A 24,486-nucleotide genomic window follows, 5' to 3' on the forward strand; every position below is an offset into this window, starting at 1 on the left:
AACAAACAACACCCTTTCTCGTTGCAGATGTTGTTGTTGTAATTGTTGTTGTTGTTGTAATTGTTGTTGTTGTAGTTGTTGTTGTAGCTGTTGTTGTTGTTCACATTTACTTTGTTTACTTTCATTTCACTGTTGTCATGATTGAAGTTGTTTCGACTGCCATCTGAGGAAATGTCCAGAGTGTGTGCATAACTTCTGTCCAGCAGTGTCAGGTAAGAATCGATCCTGTCCTTTTCAAATTTTGAACAAGTCGAAGTTGAAAAAAGTTTGAAACAATGTCGGAATAAAATTGATTTTTCAAAATTACTCAACTGAAACACAACGATATAGATTTTGTTATTAATGAAAGAAATTATGAAAAAATAGCATATTTTCATTACAAAATGACGATTACGAAGCACGAAACCTTTAATGTGATGAAACCAGAATCATTATCATCGACAGACCACTTAAAATAATCCACACAATTACTGCTGCCATTGTTGCTAATGTTGTTTCCAACTTTGACCAACAGCCCCTCAACGTCAACAGTGTTGTCTTTGTGTTGGAATGAGAAGGCAACTTTTTGATTTGTTGCCACTAGCATCAAGTTAATCGCTAAACATGAAGTTATCGTTCCATCCTTCAAAAACAATTAAAAAATTAACTTCCAACATAACATAACGTACTGCTATAATATACTATCATATATCATATCATATGATATCATATCATGTAATATAACATCATATAATATAACATCATATAATATCATAATAATATAATGATATATCATATAGTTATAAAATCATAATAATATCACGATAAAAAATCATGTACTAATAAGATAAGAAAAATCAAACAATAATTTCCAATCTGTGACACCAATTAAACTTAAATTATTGAACTTCTATAAAAAAAAGACACAAAAACTCCGATCGGAACCTTATGTATTTGCCACAACTGGTTCTCAATTAACACACCATCACCTCCAGTTTGATCAACATAGCTTCTCTGATTGAAGTTCTGTTTGGAAGGCTTGTAATTCAAAGTGTTATCGTGGTTCCATGTTTTGCTGATGTTATTTGAGTCATTATCATGGTTGTTTCTACTTTCAATCTTGCAGCCAACTGTTACATCGTACGCCACTAAATGACCATCACCATCATAAACATTACTATCATCATTACCACAATCATCATCACTATTGTCACCCCTATCATCTCCATCACCATCTTTTACCACATTTCTGTTACCATCCTCAACATCTTCACCGCGATTAGTTGCAGCAGCAGCATCATTTCCTGCATCCTCTTCTTCCTCATGCTCCTCATCATTTTTATTAATAGCACCATCCTTGTCATCATCGAACTCACCATCGTCATAATCATCAACATCATTATTAACATTATTCTTCCTCTTTTTCTTATTCACACTGTTATCAGGATTATTATTATTATTGTTATTCTTCTTATTTCGTCTGGTTTTATTATTATTTTGATTTTTATCACGACTGCCAGCGTCGGCAACCTCTTCTCCACTCGTCCGCTGAGACTTGCGAACAACGACCTGCAACACCAGCGGACCTGTTGCGTCATCAATCAAGAGTCTAATTAACTCAACTCTACATGGGATAATTCAATTAAATTAATTACATCCAACGTACAATCATCGTAAAATTGATTCAACCAATAGTGTAATCGATTCAAAAAATAACAATGCAACAAACACGCTGGTTAATATGTACTTTTTATATCTTGACACATAGAGTCAAACTATTTACAAAGATTACTTATATCGTGATCATAAAACAACAGTTCTTTACAACAACAACACCAGTGTCTTGTTACAACTTCTAACGATATCATCTTCTTTTAAAATAACCAAAAAATAAATTTCTCAAAGATGAACAAACAGCTGTTAGCGAGTACGGGCTGAACAATGGAGAGATATAAGCACTGATCGTAGGTGAGGTCTTCAACCCGCCTCACCGGCTCGCCTCCCTCATCGTACAAACACTTGACTCTTGACGTTCCTTGGTAGTGGGGGTTCATGTTCAACACTTCGCTTACCCTGTCAAGCAGCTGTGGTTAGTTCAGTTGTTCATAAATGTAGACAATTGATTTGATGTTTCTGATTTTTATTAGAGATATAAAATGTAAAAAAACACTATTTGACAGAATATATAACGAATGATTCCAAACGTTTGAAGATCACGATATGTTAGAAATGATTAGCGGCCGGCGACTGGGATGTTATAAAATGTTATAAGGAGCATGTGCATGATGTTGACGATGAAGATCATTATAACCATATTGAAGTATTGAAGGTAAAAAGTTGAAAACAATAACATCATTGACATAAGCGGCGTATTCTGTACATTTCTACACTTATTATATATCAATTCCATTAAATAACATTCCGTCGTGAAAATTTCTTAAAAAATTAACCAGCGCAATTTTCCATTTTTACAAATAGTTAACGTTTTTTCTTTTGTTGACCAAAAACTTTGCAAGGAATATGATTAATTTGAAATGAATCGTTATAAAAACTGCTTTTCAACACTAAATCATAAGTTAAAAATGATCTTCATTATTATAATTGAGATGAACTTTTTTCCGCATTTTTTACAAACAACATTTTACGTGCTAGTGCATTTAAAAAAACTTATTTGGAGCTTCCAGGTGATTATGTAGAAATTTCAAAACTACTCTAGTTGACATTACGTGTGGTAAAACGTTGATTGTTGATGAATACAAAGACGAGGATGATGATCGAAAAACTTGGGTGGAAGTGTGAGTGATGATTGCAAGACTTGGTTGAAAGGGTGAATGATGATTGCAAGCAAATCCAGTACCATGGCCATTAATTGTTGAGCAACGTTTGATCTGCTGTCTGCCTGGTTTACTGATCTCTGCGCTTGTTGCATGTTGAAATAGACTGTTGTTAGGACTGCTTTGTTGCTGTTGTTGCTGTATACCTTCAGTTGCATGGGCAGAGGGAGATTATTTAAATATAAAAATAAAAATATATTAAATTGGATTTTATTATAACTTTGTATTTGGAACATTCGATTTGAATAACTGTTTAGAACACCAATGAACAGCAGTACCTAGCACCCTCTTTTATTTAACAAAGCCCTATCAACGTCACTTAAGAACCGACATAGGATTAACATATTTTGGTATTTATTAACCGTTTTTCATTAATTTGAATAAATGTTTGAAAAATTAAATAAATAATAAACTGAATATGGAGTCAACAAATATTATATTAAATTACAACTATGTGCAACAACTACCTTCAATCTCAATCCCTTGGTGCCAATGAGTTTGCTGTCGGACTGTATTTCCTTGATGTGCTTCAGCTTGTAACCGCTGCCTTCCTTCTGAACTCATTAATTCAAGAAAATTATTACATTCAAATGATATACGCTGATTCAAAAACACATGTTAATAAAAATTAAAACAGAAAAAAGTGATTAAAAATAATTATTGGCTGATTTAATAAAAGAATAAACATTCTTAGTTCAATAAAAAAATTGCATAACTTTTTTATTTATTAGACAGGCTTATTTGTTTAATAGATGTAACATAAAAAAAAACAAATCAATCTATAAAGTGATAGCAAGTAAAAATACGTTACATACGGATTCGTTGGAATAATCTTTCATCAACTTGTTCATCTGTTCGTTCAGTTGATCGAGAACATCCCTGATGTCTCGCCCCTCACCACTGACAGACCTCAGCTCTTCGTCCAACTCCCTCGTTGACATGGACAGCAGTGAAGTTATCTCCGTACAATGCTTCGTTTCTTCTGATTTGGCTGCTAATATCTGATAAGTGGGTAATGCATTCATTTCAAAAGTACGCGAATTAAAAGATACAATCGGTAACACATCGGAAGTTATAAACTGACAGGGAGTTTGAAGCCCTCCTTTCCCGAAATATCAATATTTTTATATATTATATTAAACATTTTGTTGTTCAATTCTAACCAGACTTCTCAACAAAGTTCGTATGAGAATTGATGCTCAAGTTGAATTTTAGCTCATTTCTCATTTTGGTTGAATTTGGATATCAGCTTGATTAAAACTCATACAATGTGATACTGGAAAAAATATTTCAAAGGCCAAGGAGTGATCTCGAAAAAATACAATTTTCAAAAACATAACTTACATTTTTAACCCTCAAATAACGAATGCATATAAAACTTTCAATTTAGAAAGAGTCAAAAATCAGCCTATCATTAAAGACCCTGCAACGATTTTGACTCGCACAACAATTCATTTCTATAAGACGATCCACAGGCTGCAGTTTCGTCAACATTTTTCATTGGAAACAATGAAATCTAAGCCTGAAATTGTATGCCCAACTCCTACACGCGAAACCAAAAAAGTTATCAATTCATTTTGTTTACTCAAACCAAAAATGCTTGAAACTCCAAAAATTAAAAAGCTTGCAGACATCGACAAAAAACATGGCAAACATTATCCTTTTTGCGTGTGGGCATTTCATGTTTGTATGTTAGCTCGGAAAGTTTCAATCAATCTCCGCGTGCATGTTTCAGGGTTGCCATAGAACGTTTGTAAACACGTCTCAGGTTCGGTAATAAAGTTCAAATATTCATAGAGGAAGATCATTTGCGTGTTCATCCCAGTGAGAAGTTATTCGTTTCGACAGTGTGAACGCACAAACTTGCCAAATAATTTGTTAACTCATGCTTTTTGTTCCATTTGAAATATTCTCGTTCAGTGTTTGGCGGTCCACTAAATTGGTTTGCACAACAGTTTGTACAATATCATATTTAAATCACCGTAAGTCAGTTTATATCTTTAGTAACTATTATACAACAAAATAAACCTCCACAAACAATATAGTATAAATGTAAGAAAAACTACATAACAAAAGTAAGTTATTGTTTTGAAGAACTTTACAACACAACCATAAGGACCTGATGTTGATATTTCATCCTGTTCTTCAGCTTCAACTTCAAAAATCTGAGATCAAACATTTAACACGATAACATTTATTTTCAATGTATCAAAGGAATAATTGAAAAGTTTCAACAAAGTTTAACATCGAACGCAGTAACGAAGATAAAATATTTGACATATGTTTATAATGTTAAAAGAAATTAAGAAAAAAACATTTCCAAAATCAATAAAAATATGTACATATCATATATTTAATATATTTTGTCACAAACAATAATAATAATGAAACGAAATATTATATTGAATTATAATTAAATATAATATTTCGTTAAATGGAACAATGAAATGACTCAACACCAACGTACCTCACGAAAACACTCAAAAAAGTGAAGACCCCCCTTGGACTGAAGCCCTCACCCCTGGACACCCCACATGGACCATGCCACCGCACTGTTTGTCGATGTTAGGCACCTATCATCATCCTTTACTCCAAACAAACATCGTTTACAAGTTTATTATTGAATATTTTAATGCAAGAAATAACGCAAAACGTAAAAGCAATAACCTGCAGCGAGCAATGCAATTACACATAGCCGGATCGTAGGTAATAATAATGTAATACGTATTATTTTATAAGAACTAATAAACAAATAATTAAAACCAAAAGTATCAAATTGACTATAATTAGTATAATAACAAACTAATAGTATTCATCACTATTTATTAGCACCATAAATGATTGCTAAAGAAGGAGAAGAAGAGACAACCGTTGTTCAAGTCATCAACTTGCATTCCATTCCAGTCAAAGAGCAGCCTGGCTCTACTGTTCAGTTCCAACTTTGTGGTGGCCACATCCAACAACTGTCAGTGTCGTTTCAACATCGTCGTGTCGTCAGATAACATTTCTATACTTTAAAACGCAGCTCTGACAAACGCAGAGCTACTTACATGTTATTTTATATATACTTAAACCTCCCTGCTACAAAGACTGTAGCAAGATCATAACAACAAGAAAGGGGCATTTTTATGGGTATACAGGGCATATTTCTAGTTTGGTTGGCAATTCTAGTTATTATCACTCAAATTTATACTTGAATCAACCACATTTTCAAAATTGGTCTGACAACAGTAACAATTTGTTGTTATAGTTGTCCAGAAAAGTATTAAAACACTAATAAGATATAGGAAAAAGGTTGAACATACAAGTCTGAAGATTAAAATCTTAAAACTGTTGGAAAGATGGGTAAAAACAGACTGAAAGATAGACAACAAATTAAAAACAGATAACTATGATGTAATGATGACACAAACTGTTGCAGGTGTACAAACCGGACAGTACTCACTCACTCACTCACTCACTCACTCACTCACTCACTCACTCACTCACTCACTCACTCACTCACTCACTCACTCACTCACTCACTCACTCACTCACTCACTCACTCACTCACTCACTCACTCACTCACTCACTCACTCACTTAGATACAAACCTCGTCCACAGCATTCAGATGCACAGCCACCTCTACCGAATTTTCACTCGATCCGTTCTCAAACAGAAGAAATCTTTTCTTTGGCGGCTCCAACAGACGTCTGATCACGTGGGTTTCCAAGAATTGTTTCATTTGAAGTTAATCGTCGTAACTACCATTACATCAATATAATCGTACAGTTATCGTTACCGCTATAGTAACTACCATTGCTGTTATTACAAACATCACAAACGCATCACGACCCACATCTTCCACCGCTACAACCACCACCACCACAACCACCATCCGAACTTACCTCAATCTTTTCGACATTTTGGCCATCTTAATTTTTTTCCTCTTGAACTTTTCACCCCAGACCAATCCATTGGCCGTCCATGTTGACGACATTTTAGCGTTCAGGTAGTCTGGCAAGGAAGTTAAAAAATCATCTCTTGATGCTTCTTCATTCGTGTATATGAAACTATTAATAAAATAACAAAATAATAACAATAATTTAAAAATAATAATTAATAAAATTAATAATAATGTTAATAATAACAATTAATAAATCATGTCCCACACAAGCAGTCACATTTATATTCCAAATCTGGATCAACAAACTTCTCCCCACAAGACACAAAGACATGATTTCTGTCCAGAACGTCATCAGGATGGAATATTTCGGAACCATCCCTATTAAATAATCTTCTAGCTGCTGAACATAGATCTAGCTTCGTTGTACATTTGTCCAAAAACTGAAAAGTATACATTCAAAGATTAACTTTCTATTGTCTGGATAGCAGTCCTTATCTATGGTCAGTGCATTACATCATTATCTAATACAAATGTAATAATTGTACCACACCATCACCACCATTGTCTCCTTCATCATCATAATCATCATCATCATTATTATCATCCCCATCATCCTCATCATCATCATCAAAACTATCATACATTTTTATATTTTTTGTCTATCAGTTATTGCAATGTAAATTAAGTAATGAACAAATGACCTAAATTATATAATAATAAAATGTATTTTATTTAAAAAAAATTATTTTTACTACTTAGATATGTCTAATTTAACTGGAATCATCTCAAAACACCAACAAATAAAAGAGGTAGCATATAGAGGAACAAAAAAATGTTTCAAAACAAATAAAAAAAGGAGAGCCAACTGATTGCAAATTGTGAGCCACAACTCTCACACTCCTCTGATGAGTCCCATTTTTGTAGGCCACTGCAGACAAGCCACCTGTCTGACTGCACAATGATTTCAGCGAACTTGCAACTGAAGTAGTGCAACATATTTATTTATTCACAACAAAAAATATTTTTTCAAAAATTTAAAAACTTGAAAAAACTGCAACAGAATTAGTAAAACAATTATTTAAAAATTGACATTTTTTTGAAAGAGAAAACAATTTTTAACCTGAATAGCATGATTTAGAACTACTTGGCCTGTTCAAAGTGGACCTGCAAAATAAATTACTGAATAATCAAAACTGGATAACTTTGTGTTCCCAGGCTGACTACATACAAAACAAGAAAAAATATTTTCTCATTATTTATGACCAAATTGATGAACCAACTGCAGAGGACCAATGATGCAAAAATGAAATCTCAACCAAAAACAAACCTGAGAGAGCCAGGAAGTTTTTTCTTGTAAGGTGAAGATGCACTTGACCTACATTTGCAATGTTTCATAATTGGAGCAGTTTAAGTTTGAAAATTTCCATTTATTTACAGTTATTATTTTTGTTATTTCAAGATCATAATAGAATTATATTCAAAAAAATTATTTTAAAATTTATTTCATTCAAATAAAATATAGAACACGATAGCTTTGTGGTTTTATATTTTTAGATTGAATTCATTTTATATTTAACTGTTTGAACAACAAGTAATTAAAGTGTTATTCAGGTTGGGAGTTAATAAATTTTTGTTATTAAATTAAATTTTAATTTTTTTAGATAGCTAGCTACTCATGTAAAATTTCAAATTAGTAATGAATTTTAAATTAAAAGTGTAATAAATTTAGTAGGAAGATTATGGAATATTCAAATTTGGCTCAAGTTAAGACAAATCTACAAAGATAAACCGTCTGATTAAATAATGATCGTTGTTTTCCAATCTGAGGCGGTGAAGCAACTCATCCAGCAATTCACCTTCAACATCAGCTTCATTTGAAGAACCACAACGAGAACAATTATTATTATTATTATTACTGTTATTATCTGAATCAACTGTTTCTATATCGGACATTTTATAAAATTTTAAAATAAAAATGTGTATCATTTGAAGAAGGCATTATTATTAATGTTTAGAATTTTTTTAACCCTCAAATGCAAATCGAAAGCAAGGTGGATTCGGATTATTACACATACATACATAGCTTCAAGCTCCATGGAAACGCAGGTGCGCTATAACAAGTAGAAAAAATATATATAGGAAGGGATTATTTAACATTTATATTTAATATAGTTATATGCCCATCTATATGTATGTAAAAATTTAATATAATATGTTATATTTCATATATTTCATATATATATATATATATATATATATATATATATATATATATTGTACCCGATTCAGCAAAAAAAGACAAAATATCTATCTAATAAAACAAAATTAACCTGCCTTTCACATGCATCAAGTACTTTGGAAGATTGGGTGATCTTTTTTTAAGGATTTCTTCATTGAATTGAAATAAATCAATTAATCAATCAATAAATCAATCAACCAACCAAACAATCAATCAACCAACAAATCAACCAACAAACCAACCAACCAACCAATCAACCAACCAACCAACCAATCAACCAACCAACCAACCAACCAACCAACCAACCAATCAACCAATCAATCAATCAATCAATCAATCAATCAATCAATCAATCAATCAATCGATCAATTGATCAATCAATTTAAAAAGGACGATTTCCGCGATGTTCAACAGCGCTCCTCAACAAATTTAACAATGAGATGGGTCTCGAGATCCGCTCTGAACTTTGTAAGTAATGGTGAAGTAGTCAGAGGAGTAGGTAAAAATTTGTTTTTTCTTTGTTTTACGTCACGAGGATGAAAAAAAATAATAAATTTATACAATTATTGTTTATGAAACATCTAAAATAAAATAACGCAGCTTGTCATTGATATATGTATAAAATAAATATCCATACCGCTTATATACCTAAGGTATATTTATACAAGCGGCATTTCACAACTGTCAAAATTTTTTATAAACCGGGAGCCTCGGAAAAGAATATTCATCCAAAACATGCAAGTTCTTATTTACGTTATATGAATTTTTCATTATAAATAATATACTACCCTAGCTATGAAAGTTCACCAATAATTTTTTTTTTGAAAAATTCAAAACTTTCATTAATTAGATGCATTTTAATAAAATGGTGAAACCTACGAAAAACCAAAAAAGTAAAATCATTAAAAACTGAAAAATATAAAAAAATCTGTCTCAAAATTTTTTCTTCAATAAAATGTTCCTGTTTCCACCCTTATTCTTATGTACGTTCCTAACAGGAACATTTTTGTTTTTTTGAACATTATTACAATTTGATGCTCTGTCATCCTCATCTTTCCATTGTTTCTGTTCTATAAACGATCCATGATGACATAACATGGAGAGGTCATCTAAGGAGGGATCATTCAACGTTCCTGTCAGCTCCAATAAATTATTTCTGGAACTTGATCGAGTTATCAGAACGTTGTGTGGTACTGGTTGTTCATCTCGCAACATCGGATTAGGCACAAGAGCTTTGTGAACCAGAAAAGTTTTTTCAACGGGAAGAACTGTTTCTCGTTTCGTCCCAACGACAAATGTTCCATCTTGATTGCCAGTGTTTGAACTCCTTTTGCACTTTTCAACATTTGTAGGAACTAGAAAAGTGTCATTTATTTTATGATCTTTCCGATATGCTTCTGCGTTTGATTGACTGGGATGGTCCATAACGAATGTTTCATCGTGTATCAAACCTGGAAAGAATTTCTTGGTCTCCTGTTTGCTGGAGCAAGGTAGGGATAGTTTGTAACTATCGAACGATTCTAAACCGAAATAAATCTTATTTCCAGACATGATCTCAAAATAAATTTTATTTAGTTTTTTAATTTAGAAAAATTCTTTTCGAAGCAAATATATTTCAGTCATGATATAATTCAAACGGTAGATTAAATATTTTTGAATGTTTCTAGATATAGCAGAGAATCTGACTAATATATAGTTTTAGACAAAACAGGCGCTTTGTTAAATATTATATTCACTTTGCTAAAAATTTGTGTATTCACGTGATTAACTTTAAATAAGTTGATTAGATTAATCGATCGATTCAGATCAGTTGCTTAATTTGAGACTTTGTTCAACCTATCGGTAACTTCAAAAAGCAGTAATTTTAAACTTGCCAATATTTCATCTATTTCCATTTAATTAATAAAATTAAATCAATCAAATTTTGAAATTTGTAATAGAAAATTGTAATATTCGGTTTCGCTCATTGATCCTGATAGAAAAACTAAAAGGAACATGGGAACGTGACTTTTTTTATTTTTAAATAATCGGAAATAATATTCGTCATTTGAACTACACATAGATACCGATGTCTTCAAAAGTATTCATGACATCACCAGCGATGAGTACGGTAACAAGTTTTAAACAGTTTACTGCTTATTGTAACAGTTACGCCATTGATGGCCCGACATAACTGAACGAACGTACGGTGAATGCACAAAATGGTCGGAGTCAGGCATCCAACCGGATGAAGATTCTTCAAAAATAAACTTGCACTTTGCAGCAATTATATTTCTATTTACATCGAGGCTCATGTAACGTAAAACTATGATTTTTTTATTATATAACTATGCATATTTTCAAACCATTATAATTTTTTTTACAAATTGAAAAAAGAAATTAAGTAAAAGAAACACTCACTATCAAAAATGAACGCGCGTTACACTTAATTTTTGTATCGCAAATTCATTTTTGGCCACACGAACGCTAAAACTAAGCCAATCAGAGTTAACCAGGATAAGACTATGAATAAACAAACTTAAACAAATTTTTTAATATAAACGCGACAATTGCGATTTCTTTCTACTGCATCCAGGTAACGCCACACAGGAAACTATCACCACACACCTGTAATGAATTATGAAAAAAAAACAACCAAGTAAAAGTATAATTAAACGTAGTACAGTATTACCGGTACTCTTAATTTTTTGCATTTTGTTACAAATAAAAAGCATTTCACGTTACAGTGTTTGGCTCGTTTGGCTACTAAAGCTTCTTTAGCAAAAAATTTAACAGTTTTATCCTAACTAATTGCTAGCTAGAGCAATCATTTACATTTGGACGTGAATCAATTGAAAATAATTCGAATATATTTTTTTTCAAAATGTATCACAAATTTAAGTAATGGCAAGTTTGTCAAAATTAAAAATAACTTCAAGCAGATGGGGCAGTTGCGCGCAAGTTTTTTAAGTGTTGAACAATTTGTTGTTGAGCAATAAACTGGCGATTACAACAAGGCTGAATGGTGGAGGAAAGGACAAGGATGATTGCGACGACGATTGTGAGTTTTTCAGTTTTCTAATCAGCTCGTTCATGTTTTTCGTGTTGATGTTACACAATGGACAACATTTTCTTTTGGGATAACCTCCATGTGCGACGTATCCTTTGCCCATAGTGGGAATATTGTACATCATGAATCCACCGTTCAAAAAAGCGTCATTCAACGAAATCTAAAATACACATATACAATTATTTACTTCAAAATTTGAGAAATAGTTATTAAACCAAATAATTGACCTCGTGCGTGTAATAAACTTCCACAGTCAAATATTTCATATCTACAACTTGAAACCCTCTGCGACTATTGTAGAATAAAAAAGGATTGCTCCTGACATTCAAATTAACCAGATGTCTCCAGCAAAACATATCAACTTCGGAATATTTCTGAGTAACAACTAAAGTAACGTAGTGATGTTCGTGGTGTAAGCAGTAAAAGTCAGCAAAATATAAATTTGTGCGCCAACTGTTCTTGTCAATAAAATATTGCACGGGCAACAATAAGCGAGTATCTCCGAATGGAGATTTACGAAATGGTTCACCAGAGGCGCTTCCAAGCTGCACGTTGGCCGTGAAAAAGGAACCATAAATTTTCCCGTTGATTGGAGATCTTTGATCGCCTGAGTGGTCCTTCAAGGTTGGCTTCAACACGTTCCCATGAAACTGTTCCACTCTTTCGAAATGTTCTCTTCTTTTATTGCGATAAAGATATAAACATGACGCGTGTCTAATCTTGCCTATGAAGTTTACGGCTAGCTCTAACAACATTTGCAAGTCATCTTGACTGTATCCTGTTATGAAAAAATCAATTTTATTATTTATTGTTGCCTTATTACAATTACTCGTTTTACTAAAATCCCTGGTCTAATTGGATAGCTTTTAATTTAAAATTAAAAAGTTAGGCAAGTACATATTTTGAAAAACTTTAGAAATTCCTTTAATTAGTTTTTCAGATACATAGTTGTCAATATTTTTTATAAAAATAAAAATTACTATCATATGCTTGATATTAAATAAGCTAGGTTTTATTAAAAAAAACTCATTGAAATATTCAATATATATAAAAATTCTAGTTATTTTGAAAAATTAAAATACCATACTCGATATAAATTTGATTTATTCACAGTTTCGCAAGTGAAAAGTTTTATAAAAACCATATCAAAATATTAAAAGATCATCATAAAACCAATGATTGTTTTAGACTTTTTTCCGCATTTTAGTTCACGGATAGAAAAAAAATCAATTATCGCCTAACTTGCACACAAGTCTTGATCGCTTCTCCAACCAGAGACAACACCCAACCCGTACCTGTCAGTCATTATGCTTGCATCGCCTGATTTTTTAAATACCTAGTTGCGTATTCAAAAATTTCAAAATAATTTGAGGATTTAACAAGGTAATCGAAGAAAAATTTATTTCAACTCCTCATTACAAAGATCACCAAAAGGAATCGAAATAGAAAGTGGGAAATTTCTATTTGAGCTATTAAAAGCACACAGTTGATATTATTTTATATCATGCAAGACATATCACGCTTGTCCATATACTGTATGTACGTACATAGTATATATATCATATAATCAGGTACGGTCGAACGCACTAGGTGTGAGCAGGTCGACAAATTTATATATATATATTAATATATATATATTTATATATATATATATATATATAATAAACAATACATATATATGCACAAATATTATTATCAACACTTTAAAAGTGCAAAATAAAATTTAAAAAATCTCAGAAGCACTTTCCTAAGCTCAGTTTCAACAAATATAACTACATTAAAAGTCGAACTTAAAAGTACAGATCTATAGACACATGCACACTATACATATGTAAAAACAAAAACGGAACATTTATAATCAAAGTTTAATTTAAAAACAAATTATTGCAGTTAAAACAAATAAATTTTCAGCATATTCTTAAATGTTAAATAGTTCAAAGTTGGATCACGCATATGGTCTTGGAGTCCATTTCAAACTGCAGGACCTCGATACCATTTTTAACTGAATAGTGCCAAGCAGTTAATAATCTTGAATATCGAAGTGCAAATTTCAGACTTGATATGTTATATGTTTTTCGACAGTCAGCCTATGGAGTTATTTCAGGATCTGTGACGCATGATCAAATTGAAAATCACCTACAACAATCTTGACCGCACGATTATGAAATGATCGTAGCGTCGCAGTGGACTTTTCTCGTAATCCATGGAACAAACTTTTGCAGTAATCCAAACGTGAGTGGAAAAGTGGATTAAAGGAAGAACCTGGTAAATTCGATCGAGTTCAACAATTTATATTGGGGTGACAGGTTACAGCTTTCAAACATACATTGGGATGACCACTACGAGAAGACTTACATGTCGCCATAACAACGGAGAACCAGCAATGCACACAGAACAGACCCAAAAAAGGTTAATAGAAAGAGAAGACTTTGTTAAAAGTACAAAGATTATAGATAGCATAAACAACACAAGAAAATTTCAGATCTTGGAAGCATTGTACATCAGAGACAAAGAGCCTACTATAAACAAGCAAGTAAAGTCATTATTTAGCTTGCCAACCCAAATGGTCAGCCAAATAACACACCAAAGAGACCAATAAAAAATCCTTTATTAACCAAAATAATCATTATTATATAAGCTACACAATCCACATTTAATTCAATCCTGATGATGACGTAAGTTTGCGTCGGGTTCGTCGAATCAAATCACTTAACATGACTTTAGAAAATCTACTGAATTTATTGAACTTTATTGATAAAAAGTTATTAAAAAATCATAAAAGAATTATGAAAAATTGAACAATGTGATCGCAGCGATCGATTTCAATAAAATATGTTTATAGAACTACACCAAACTTCACTAACATATATATATAGACAAAGATATATATTCTGTTGATGTTCTTAATATTAATTCGTACGGGTTTCATGGGCACGCGTATGCTGATGGTATGTATATATGTTTTCAGTCATGGTGAATAAATTAGTAAACTGTTGGATGGGATTTCTAGGTTCAAATTGAATCAATTTAAACGTTTGCAAAATATCCTTCATTACCAGAGGCGTGGGTGAGGGGACGCTTAATTGATAATTTTGCTAAGGTTAATAGTAAAATGAACAAAATACCTAAACTTATAAAAATTTGGACTGGAAACTATTTCAACCAAACACAACAAAATTAAGGTAAATTTTGCATGAAATATTAAAATATGAGTTTCATGAGCGAAACTTGTTAAAAATCGAACAAGCAAAAAAGATTGCCAAGTTTAAAAAAATTATGATTAAAGATCTACGTCAGAGCAATTGTTTTACTTTTTAATATTTGCAAGGAAATTACAGTTCAAAGTAAACACTAACTGATTATTACCATTATTCCCTTAAAAATAAACATTAATATGAAGTGCAGACCGGGCTTCACTGGTGTTCAGTTAACTATGAATTGTTTCAGTTAACAATTTTAGCCATTATAATTATAAAGATTTTATTTTTTTGTTGTTAACAATTTCAAGCCATTTTTCTAAGTAATTTTTTTACACAAAAATCTCAAGAAAAGATAACTACGTTGAAAAAATTAAATAAAATTTTTCTTAAAATTTCTTTTTCAACAAATTGTTCATATGGGTTTCTTAACAGGAAAGAACTTGTTTTGAACTTTGTTCAGATGTGCTCCTCTGCGTCTTTGTTGTTGCATTGTTCAGTGAACGATCCATGATGACAAAACATGGAGAGGTCATCTAAGGAGGGATCATTCAACGTTCCTGTCTGCTCCAATATCGGATTAGGCACAAGAGCTTTGTGAACCACAAAAGTTTTTTTAACGGGAAGATCTGTTTCTCGTTTCGTTCCAACGACAAATGTTCCATCTTAATTGCCAGTGTTTGAACTCCTTTTGCACTTTTCAACATTTGTAGGAACCACAAAGGTGTCATTCAGTATATAATCCTTCCGATGTGCTTTTTCATTTGATTCAGCTGAATGATCCATAACGAATGTTTCATCGTGTGTCAAACGTGGAAAGAATTTCCTCCTTGATCTCCTGTTTGCTGGAGCAAGGTAGGGATAGTTTGTAACTATCAAACGATTCTAAACCGAAATAAACCTTATTTCCAGGCATGATCCAAATAAATTATATTTAGTTTTTAAATTTAGAAAAATTCTTGTCAAAACCAATATATTTAAACAGTAGATGAAACACTGAAAAGTTTCAAGATATTGCAGAGAATTTTCAATATATATAGTTTCAAACGCTTTGTTACAGTATTCACTTTGTGAAAATTTATGTATTCCCGCAAGTAACTTTAAATAGTTTGGTTAAGTGAATATGTTGGTATTCTTGATTACAAAGTATTTACTTTGTTCAACATGACTTAAAAAAGCAGCAGTTAGTAACTTGCCAAAATTTTATCTGCTTTGATTTATGCCTGAAACACTTCGTTACAGCTTCATTACAGTGTTAGCTGTTATTATTTGCCTAATACGTTAGAAGAAAGAATAGCTTTGAATTTTTGTAAAATTTCCATATTAGTTAAATATTACACTTTTGAAAACATGAACCAATAACACACATTAACTTGACAATCTGAAATTTCAGTAGTAAGCTGAGTGGAATGCAGAAAATTAAAAAATATCCAAACTTCAATAATTTAATATTTTGTGATATCTTTACAAACAAATTGAAAAGAAATTGCAGAAAGCTCAAATGCTTATATATTCTTCATTAAAAATTATTTTTTAAACGTCAAAACGAAAATGGAACTGTTATGTTGTTGCGTTAAACAACTTTGGATCAAACAGATTCCATAATTTTTCAAATTCTTCTGAGAACTTATCAACGAACTCCGAATCGTTGGTTATCATGAGGTTCTCGTTGTTGCCAGTTGTTGCTGTTAACGTCCAATTGAACGATCCGTTGATGAGCAACTTTTTGTCAACGATGGCAAATTTGTGGTGCATCAAATAGGAAGAGGCATCATGCCGTGCTTGTATGCCTGCAGTTATACATGTTCAATTTCGTTCGTGCATTTGCAAGCAATCATTACAGTTAAGTGGAATTGTGTTCAATTTGGAAAAATAATCAAAATCTAGTCTGGCTAATGAAAGATAACTAAAGAATGTTGCCCACGTTACATACAAAACATTAGTTGTAAGATATAGTGAAAGATTTCATGGAGTATGTGAAATTGCTAATCTTGAACCTACAAAATTTAAAATCTAAATATAAGCTGAATATCTATATGCCAGTAGCGTTCATATTAACACTGGAAATAATTTATTAGAAACCCTGATGATGATGAGTGATGATGATGCAAGTGAGTGAAAAGATGATGACGATGATGAAGTTTGCTAATTTTGAAATTTATATCAGCAAAGTTAATAAAATGTTGTTTTAGAAAACAAGTTCAAAAAAATAAATATGAGTGGGCTCTTAAACAAATAACACATTGAAACAGCAGTTGAAATTACAAAAATTTTTATATGGAACTATATAAAACAATTTATTTAATTTAATAATTATTCATTTTTGAGACTGTACCTAGTATAATAAAAAAATATTACAAATAGAACTAAGAAACATTGAGTCAGCAATTATTTGACATAAAAAATATTTTAATAGAAAATATCTGCCATCCATAAAAGTTTGTTTGTTAAAAAATTGTTTAACATAAAAATTTTTTAATAAAAAATGAGTTTGTTTTTAGTTCTAAATAACCTAATAAAAATCATCATTTAAAAACTAAAATTCATAATAATTATTTCATTTGATAACTAACCAGCCTGCCTGAGCCTGTCAATTTGTGACGAAGATGCATCGACTTGCTCATCGTCGGTGATCACGCGAACGTTCACACCACTCCTGTGAAGATTGATCACTAAATCTCCAAGCTCAATGGCCGTAAATACATAAATGCAGACATCCAGCTGATGCTTGGTCCTAAACAGGCAACTGCACATTCATGAAGTCAGTAATAAACTTGCATAGTATTGAATTAATACCATGCTAGTTTATAATTTGTAAGAATATTTTTATATTAAAAATGAAAATTTTTTAATTAAAACTTAGGCTTAACTTAACTGAGAAGTATCAAAGTATTATAAAATAATTTCTAAAACACTTGACAGGAAAATAATCCATTAAAAAATTAAGGCTGTTAAATCTAGTAAAAAATAATCTCTGTTATTGATATTTATGTTAACGTTTTTTTTATGAAAATATACAATAATGAAATTCAGTTCTGAAGGGGAAAAATAATTAATTTAACTTTTAATTTAAATTAAAGATATTTATAGTTAGTGAGCATGAACTAAGTAAAGTTACAACAGCTTTAAAAAACTTTTGCCAAAAAAAGTGCAAGATTATTGATTAATCTTACTTTTTATTTTCTAAAAATTTTCAGCCAAAAAACCTTGTCAATACTAAAAAAGTAATAAAATAAAAAAAGACATACATATAAAATAAACTAAAGTGAATTTTCAAAAACTACAACACAACTGTTTTAAAATTTGAACTCACAAATAATAATATAATTATAATACAACACAAATACAGATACACAAACCAAACATGGTTGATAATTTCAAGTTTTATTATTTAAATCCTATTATATAACTTAGTATAGAATATTGTAAAAATTATGGTCTATTACCAACATTAACGCCAAACATTCGGTAGAATTTATAGAATATTGTAAATATATATATATATATATATATATATATGATAATAATCTATCTAAAAAAGGACAAAAATAAGAAAAAAGTAGCTTAACTTTTAAACTTTACTTTACTACTTATAAAAATAAATAATTACATTACTTTCTTTACTTTACAACAATCCAAAGAACATCAAAGTTTGAGACAGACTCACTGCAGACTGGTACCTGAGAAGTTGAGCAGAGGCGAATGATGGCTCATGGGATAAGTTGCATCTCGCTCTGGTGCATCCATTCCTGCTAGCGAATTTCAATGCACACGTCGGCTTCGGATCAGGAAAAAACAAAACTTTGAGAATTTTTTCATCGTTTTTGGACTTTTTTAAAGATTTATTACGAACATAATATGGCAATAGTTTTTTAATAATAATATATGTTGTGCATGACGTCAGCAGAAGTCCTAACACTTTTTTGAGAGACAGAATTCCATTCATGTTACGGATTTTAATAACGCGGGTTTGTTTAAGTTTCACTTTCTTTCCATTTTATAGTGATGGAAAGTTCTTTAAACTTTATCAAATACAAAACTAGATTTGTTTTTTAAAAAAAGGTTAGAATATTGTCGATATCACTGAATCGATTGATTTTTTTTGTAATTTTTCCCAATTTAATTATTGAGTTATTAATTACTTTTATCAAACACCGTTAAATTCTAAACCCGTTGCTTTTTACACTATCTCTTTTCATCTGATCGTACCTAAACTGACTTACACCCATTAACTTCTATCTCAGTCAGTCCGTCCAAAGTTTCTCTTATGTTTCTCTAATTTACATTTCTGCTATTCACAGATTAATCAAGTTTTCTATCTTTTTTCTCAAGGCATGGAACAATTCGTCTTAGGTATTACCCATGGATATATACCTATTACCATCTATTCCAACGAAACCAAGCGCAGTGTAGGTCCGGCATCTACTTCACCTCTTAGCTTCTCAGGAATCATTCGTACATGGAATTTACAGTCAATTATAATTTAAAAATATTTATATCAAAATAAAATTTGCAATTTAGTATAACCATGTATATTTACATCACTAGTTTTAAGTTTTATAAGCGAGTACAAGTCATTAATGCGTTATTTCAATACAGTTCAGGGCCGATACTTCAAAACTGTTCAAAACGAAAGAGCAAACACAACGAAAACTAATATTGGAAACTCTTTTAAGGAAAAATAAACAAAAAGTTATTAAGTTATTGACTTGATGGTTAGCGGAAAATATCAACGTCTAAAACTGTACATGTATACGTATAGAAATATATTAATACGCATATGTTTAAAAAATGTATATATATATATATATATATATATATATATATATATATACATACATAGTGAATAATCTTAAAATAAATTTATAAACAACTGTACTTCATTTAAAAAATTAAAAACCAACCATTTTAAATAGACATACTTTGTATATATGCATGCACAAACAATTTTAGACGTCTCAATAATAATAAAAAATAATAAGTATAAATCAGACAACATGCAACAAATATTTATAAACAGATGAGACAATCCATAGTCGATGCTGTTGAAACTGCTTAACAAGCTGCACACACGTCCATAGACTGTGTTTGTATAAATACAAATTAATTGCTCAATTATTATTCTGTTACTGACTACTTCTTTTTGGCATTAACAACAGCTACACTCTCCTCCTCGTCATCTTCGTCATCTTCATTTTTAATCCGTGCTTGTTTTCTAGATGAACTGGATATGCCTCCTCTCTTTCGCTTCGAGCCACTCATCACAAAACTAACATCAGAATCGTCAGATTCTTCAACTGTCAGACTGGAATTTGATTTGTTGACAGCTGACTTTTTGTTGTTTGGATTTTTTGGTGTTTGCAGATGCTTTGGAATGATTGTCTTGCCCTCCCTACCTTGCGACTTCTTCCACTTACTTTGCAGGTCTGACTCATGTGCTTGGCTCAGGTGCTCGTACAGAGCTGGTGACTCAATGAAGTTCAATGAACAGAATGGACAGCTGAAAACATCATTTGCTATCTTGACTGGCTGCTTAGGTTTGGGTTGCTGTGCTGGTGTTGGAGCAACAAGAAAACATGGAGCTGGTGGCTTGTTGGGAGGATTGGGCATTGATACGGGCATCCTCATTCTTACTCCTCCTGTTCTCATGGGCATCAACTTGGGCATCTGAGCGCTATCAGACTTAACTTCAACTGGCTTTGCTGGTTTAGCTGGAATCTGATTCTTATCTTCTTTTGGTTCTTCAACCGTATCGGCACTCAATTCTATTTCAATTTCATTACCTGATGTTGTCACTTTCGATGAGCTCACAGCAGAACTCTTCAACTTTTGCACCAAGAAGCTTGCATCACCAATTATGATTGTAACAGGGTCTGTTTGTGAAATGTTATCAACTAGTTTGCGATTTGTTGTTGACTGCATTGAATCGTCTTTGGTTATACTGGCCATCAAAGTTTGGTTGGGTAGGCTGCTAGCATCACACGAAGTATCCAAGTAAGTTGATTCATTGGCTGATATGTTGTGAGTTGAGCTGATTGTTTGATCTGCATTCTGACTAACCTGCACATTGTAAGCAACAAATATATCAATGCAACTTAACAGTAAAAAATTCAAATAATTCAATAAGTAAATTAGGCATTCATTTTTATTATAACTATATTTCGAAAGACAATAGAAATTTTTAAGTTACAGAGAAAAAATAGAGAATTGTTTTTCTAGAAAAAAAAAGAATATAAAAACATACAGAAACTGTATCTAGTGCAACATAAACACCAACTGAATCAGTCTGTTGAGACTGTGTGTTCAGTTCAATAAATGTCTGGATGGCAGTCTGTCGTTGGGTCGATATGTTGCAATCAGTAGATGTTGATTGCTCATTTACATTCAGTTCTGTTTGTGAATCATTTGGAAAGGACAACACAGTGGCTTGAATTTCTGAGTCGACCAAGTGGAAATAACTTGCATCAGTTTGAGTAATGTTTTCTTTTATTTCTATTTCTGTTTGAGATAACTGTTCATTAGTTTCAGTCGTGGCCTGCGATCCAGTGCAAACTTCCTGCGACATGCTAAACAGCGTCTGTATGTGAGTTTCCACAAAACTTTTAATTTCTGTTTGCGATTCTGATTCGCTAACTGCCAATTCAGTTTGGGCATCAATATCTTCCATGGACACAACATTTTGACAACAATTCTCAACCATTTCACATGTTGCTTGACATACAGAATCCTTTACTTCTGCAATTGCAAGTGAAAATGAATCAACTTGAGTGCTTAAATTGTAATCTGTTGCCACTTCTGCATCTGAAAATGCTTGGTGCACTCTGCATTCATCTGTCTGAACTTCTGTGTTATTCAATGAGACAATTGGTGTTTGGGTTCGGCAGTTTTGTACATTTATCTCTGTTTGAATTCTGCAAGACACCAAATCAGGCTGGTGCGTTTGTATGCGCTCATTGCGTGTTTCTTTTGCTCTGGTCTGAGTCGAAGTATCGGACAATTTCGGGAGATTTTTATCAGCAAAAACTAAAAATTTTAAAATTAATATATTAACAAATGTTTTAAAAATTATATTAAAAAATTATAGATGAAACAACAGGATGCGAAACTTACTTTTGATGATTAATTTCGGTTTTGAATCAGGATTCTTTTGAAACAAAATTTTATGGCACTTGGTTGTAATCCTAACATTATTAACAACATCTTGTTCATTTTCGATCTGACCGTTGTCTTCGACGCTGGGAAATTCTTCAAATATATTCTCGGCAGATAAATATTTCTCCGCAAAATTCTCTGGCAGTTCGTACTCGAACTCGTAAAACAAAACGCCGCCGACCATCTTAAACTAAAATGTGTAAGCGAACTTAAATCTAAATAAGCAATCCAAACAATAACAAAAGCTAAGCGGAAGTTAGGGATGGATGCATTGAAAAATCGAAAACGCCACTTGGAATATACGTGTGAATCATTTACATATATACAGTAGAATAGATTGAAAATTATTTACTATTATTACATATTTCATGTAAAAGTGTTCCGTAGTAATTGTAGGATCTTTGAGCAAAGAAATTTTATTCAATCACAAGAATTTAAAAGTGTATATCGTGTGAAGAAGTTTCACTCTTGTAATAAATAATAATGTATTAATATATATAAATAAATGTATATATTTGATTTATTAATTTATTCAAAACCAAAATACTGCACAATAAAAAAAATAGCAATCTACGGTCTTCGGAGACTAAATAAAAAAAATAACTTGTATAGGCCCCCGTGTCACTTCAGTAAAGGGAAAAATAAGAGAAGAGGAAAATTAAATATACGTCAGAACTATTATGTTAAGTAATAATTAGTTATTATGTGTCTTTTGACAAAATGCAACCAAAACAGTGAAATGAAATTTAAAGAGTAAATCAACATAAAAAGGCGGCAACAAAATTATGCAATATCTCGATATATGAAATTCAATTAATATGATAATTAGATCGAACCATATATTTATTATATGATTCTAAGGTGGGTCAATTGTTGATAAAAACTCAAATAACTTTTTCTAAACAAAACAATGTTAGCAATATGTTCTTTATGTTGCAAGGAATGGTATTGACCCACAGCTTAGGTCCAGCGAACAACAAATTTGACTGAAACATAAAGAATTGAAAACATAAATGGCGTGTCGTTCTGATGTTCAAGAAGCTCAGGCAGTTTTTAAAATATGCTGGTAGTTTGTTGTGAAGAAATTTGAAAACAAAAATAAAGGCATAATATGCGAAGGGTTGTTTCATTGTCAAAATCTTATTCACTGGAAATAGATGAATGACATGGTCTCTGTTTTTGAGTTTATAAAATATTCTAACAAATCTTTTCTGAATTTTGAACAAACGACTGATCAAGTAAGCTGGAGAGTTTCCCCATATAATGTTACAGCATGATAAGTACGGATAAATAAAGCTGTAATATAAGGTTATAATTAAGTTGCTATTTAATTTGGTTCAAAATATGTATGCCAATGATGCTGACAAATTTATTAATCTTATTGGTTGATGATTGAGTGTGTTCTGGCCCAAGGGGAGGCCTATTTACCATTATACAACACTTTCTTATGGGTTGAAGCAGGGATATGCAAAGAATCCCAATTTTTGTAACTTTTAATTATTTTCGGTAATGTCGATTTTATTTGTTTAAATTTATACCAAATAAAAGTAATTAATTACCATATTGAATAACAATTTAAAAAAATAAAATTTTAACATTTTAAATAAAAGCAATATTCCGTAATTAGTAAATATACTATCGTAACTTATGACTCGAACCATAAAAAATCACCCTCCATCTCCCCTCCAGAAGTAAGCTCCATGTTCGACCGTTGAAAGTGAGTGTTATATTTATTCAAGTTTTATGTATCAAACAGTATCTTATTGAACAAAATAGTATCATAAAATGAACAAAGATACTTTTTTTTAATTTAAAAAATTCTCAATTTGATTTCATTGCGATATCGAAGAAGATGATGATTGTGACCTGACTAATTAAAAAACATCAAATAAAATTTATAAAATAGGATGGGTATATCGTTGAGAAATCGTTGGGGGAAATGACGTCATGTTAACAGTAGTTATTTCACTAGATGGTAGTTGATCAGCCTGAATAAAGGTTGTATTCAATTCCTATCAAATAAATTTAACCAAATATCATACGCAGGCAAAACTAAATAAAGAAATATATACATATATATATATATATACATATATATATATATATATATATATACATATATATATATATATACGTAGTTATAATACAT

The 24,486-nt window shown here is 31.4% G+C and overlaps 5 protein-coding genes across 5 annotated transcripts in view; all 5 read right to left on the reverse strand.

The window, feature by feature from the left end:
- The window catches only part of HELRODRAFT_171242 (hypothetical protein), a gene marked incomplete at both ends in the record, with an annotated part of 11,429 nt that extends 2,776 nt beyond the window's left edge, over positions 1 to 8,653 (reverse strand). The window contains 15 exons of the mRNA XM_009017979.1: positions 13 to 230; positions 407 to 597; positions 963 to 1,565; positions 1,895 to 2,063; positions 2,837 to 2,959; positions 3,281 to 3,367; positions 3,620 to 3,814; positions 4,933 to 4,978; positions 5,281 to 5,365; positions 5,683 to 5,776; positions 6,407 to 6,506; positions 6,702 to 6,866; positions 7,007 to 7,140; positions 7,567 to 7,679; positions 8,557 to 8,653. Of these exons, the coding sequence (XP_009016227.1) occupies positions 13 to 230; positions 407 to 597; positions 963 to 1,565; positions 1,895 to 2,063; positions 2,837 to 2,959; positions 3,281 to 3,367; positions 3,620 to 3,814; positions 4,933 to 4,978; positions 5,281 to 5,365; positions 5,683 to 5,776; positions 6,407 to 6,506; positions 6,702 to 6,866; positions 7,007 to 7,140; positions 7,567 to 7,679; positions 8,557 to 8,653 (2,420 nt within the window). The remainder of the gene's footprint in view (positions 1 to 12; positions 231 to 406; positions 598 to 962; positions 1,566 to 1,894; positions 2,064 to 2,836; positions 2,960 to 3,280; positions 3,368 to 3,619; positions 3,815 to 4,932; positions 4,979 to 5,280; positions 5,366 to 5,682; positions 5,777 to 6,406; positions 6,507 to 6,701; positions 6,867 to 7,006; positions 7,141 to 7,566; positions 7,680 to 8,556) is intronic.
- A 1,219-nt stretch (positions 8,654 to 9,872) lies between these two features.
- On the reverse strand, positions 9,873 to 10,490 carry HELRODRAFT_171243 (hypothetical protein; the record flags this gene model as incomplete). Its single annotated transcript, XM_009017980.1, has 1 exon — positions 9,873 to 10,490. One exon carries the CDS (start codon positions 10,488 to 10,490, stop codon positions 9,873 to 9,875), a length of 618 nt encoding a protein of 205 aa, XP_009016228.1.
- A 1,707-nt stretch (positions 10,491 to 12,197) lies between these two features.
- HELRODRAFT_77414 (hypothetical protein) lies at positions 12,198 to 12,785 on the reverse strand (the record flags this gene model as incomplete). Its single annotated transcript, XM_009017981.1, has 1 exon — positions 12,198 to 12,785. A coding segment is annotated over one exon (588 nt), but the record flags the coding sequence as incomplete, so codon positions are not given.
- A 3,709-nt stretch (positions 12,786 to 16,494) lies between these two features.
- HELRODRAFT_111094 (hypothetical protein) lies at positions 16,495 to 19,152 on the reverse strand. Its single transcript, XM_009017982.1, has 3 exons — positions 18,866 to 19,152; positions 17,759 to 17,931; positions 16,495 to 16,975 (listed from the first exon to the last, which is right to left on the reverse strand). The coding sequence occupies exons 1-3, from the start codon at positions 19,129 to 19,131 to the stop codon at positions 16,746 to 16,748; spliced, it is 669 nt and encodes a 222-aa protein (XP_009016230.1). The 5' UTR covers positions 19,132 to 19,152; the 3' UTR covers positions 16,495 to 16,745.
- A 1,166-nt stretch (positions 19,153 to 20,318) lies between these two features.
- Positions 20,319 to 22,521, reverse strand: HELRODRAFT_171246 (hypothetical protein; the record flags this gene model as incomplete). Its single annotated transcript, XM_009017983.1, has 3 exons — positions 20,319 to 21,245; positions 21,463 to 22,208; positions 22,296 to 22,521. 3 exons carry the CDS (start codon positions 22,519 to 22,521, stop codon positions 20,319 to 20,321), a joined length of 1,899 nt encoding a protein of 632 aa, XP_009016231.1.
- Between the last annotated feature and the right edge of the window lie 1,965 nt (positions 22,522 to 24,486).

Source organism: Helobdella robusta (assembly GCF_000326865.2).
Source record: "Helobdella robusta unplaced genomic scaffold HELROscaffold_20, whole genome shotgun sequence".
NCBI lineage: Eukaryota > Metazoa > Annelida > Clitellata > Rhynchobdellida > Glossiphoniidae > Helobdella > Helobdella robusta.

Excerpts from the sequence above, each read along its gene's own strand:
- HELRODRAFT_111094 (XM_009017982.1), bottom strand. The coding sequence starts at position 19,131 with ATGAATGGAATTCTGTCTCTCAAAAAAGTGTTAGGACTTCTGCTGACG. Across the intron at positions 17,932-18,865 it reads GCCTCTGCTCAACTTCTCAG|TTGCCTGTTTAGGACCAAGC; the intron begins GTACCAGTCTGC and ends ATGAATGTGCAG. Across the intron at positions 16,976-17,758 it reads TGACAGGCTCAGGCAGGCTG|GCATACAAGCACGGCATGAT; the intron begins GTTAGTTATCAA and ends GTATAACTGCAG.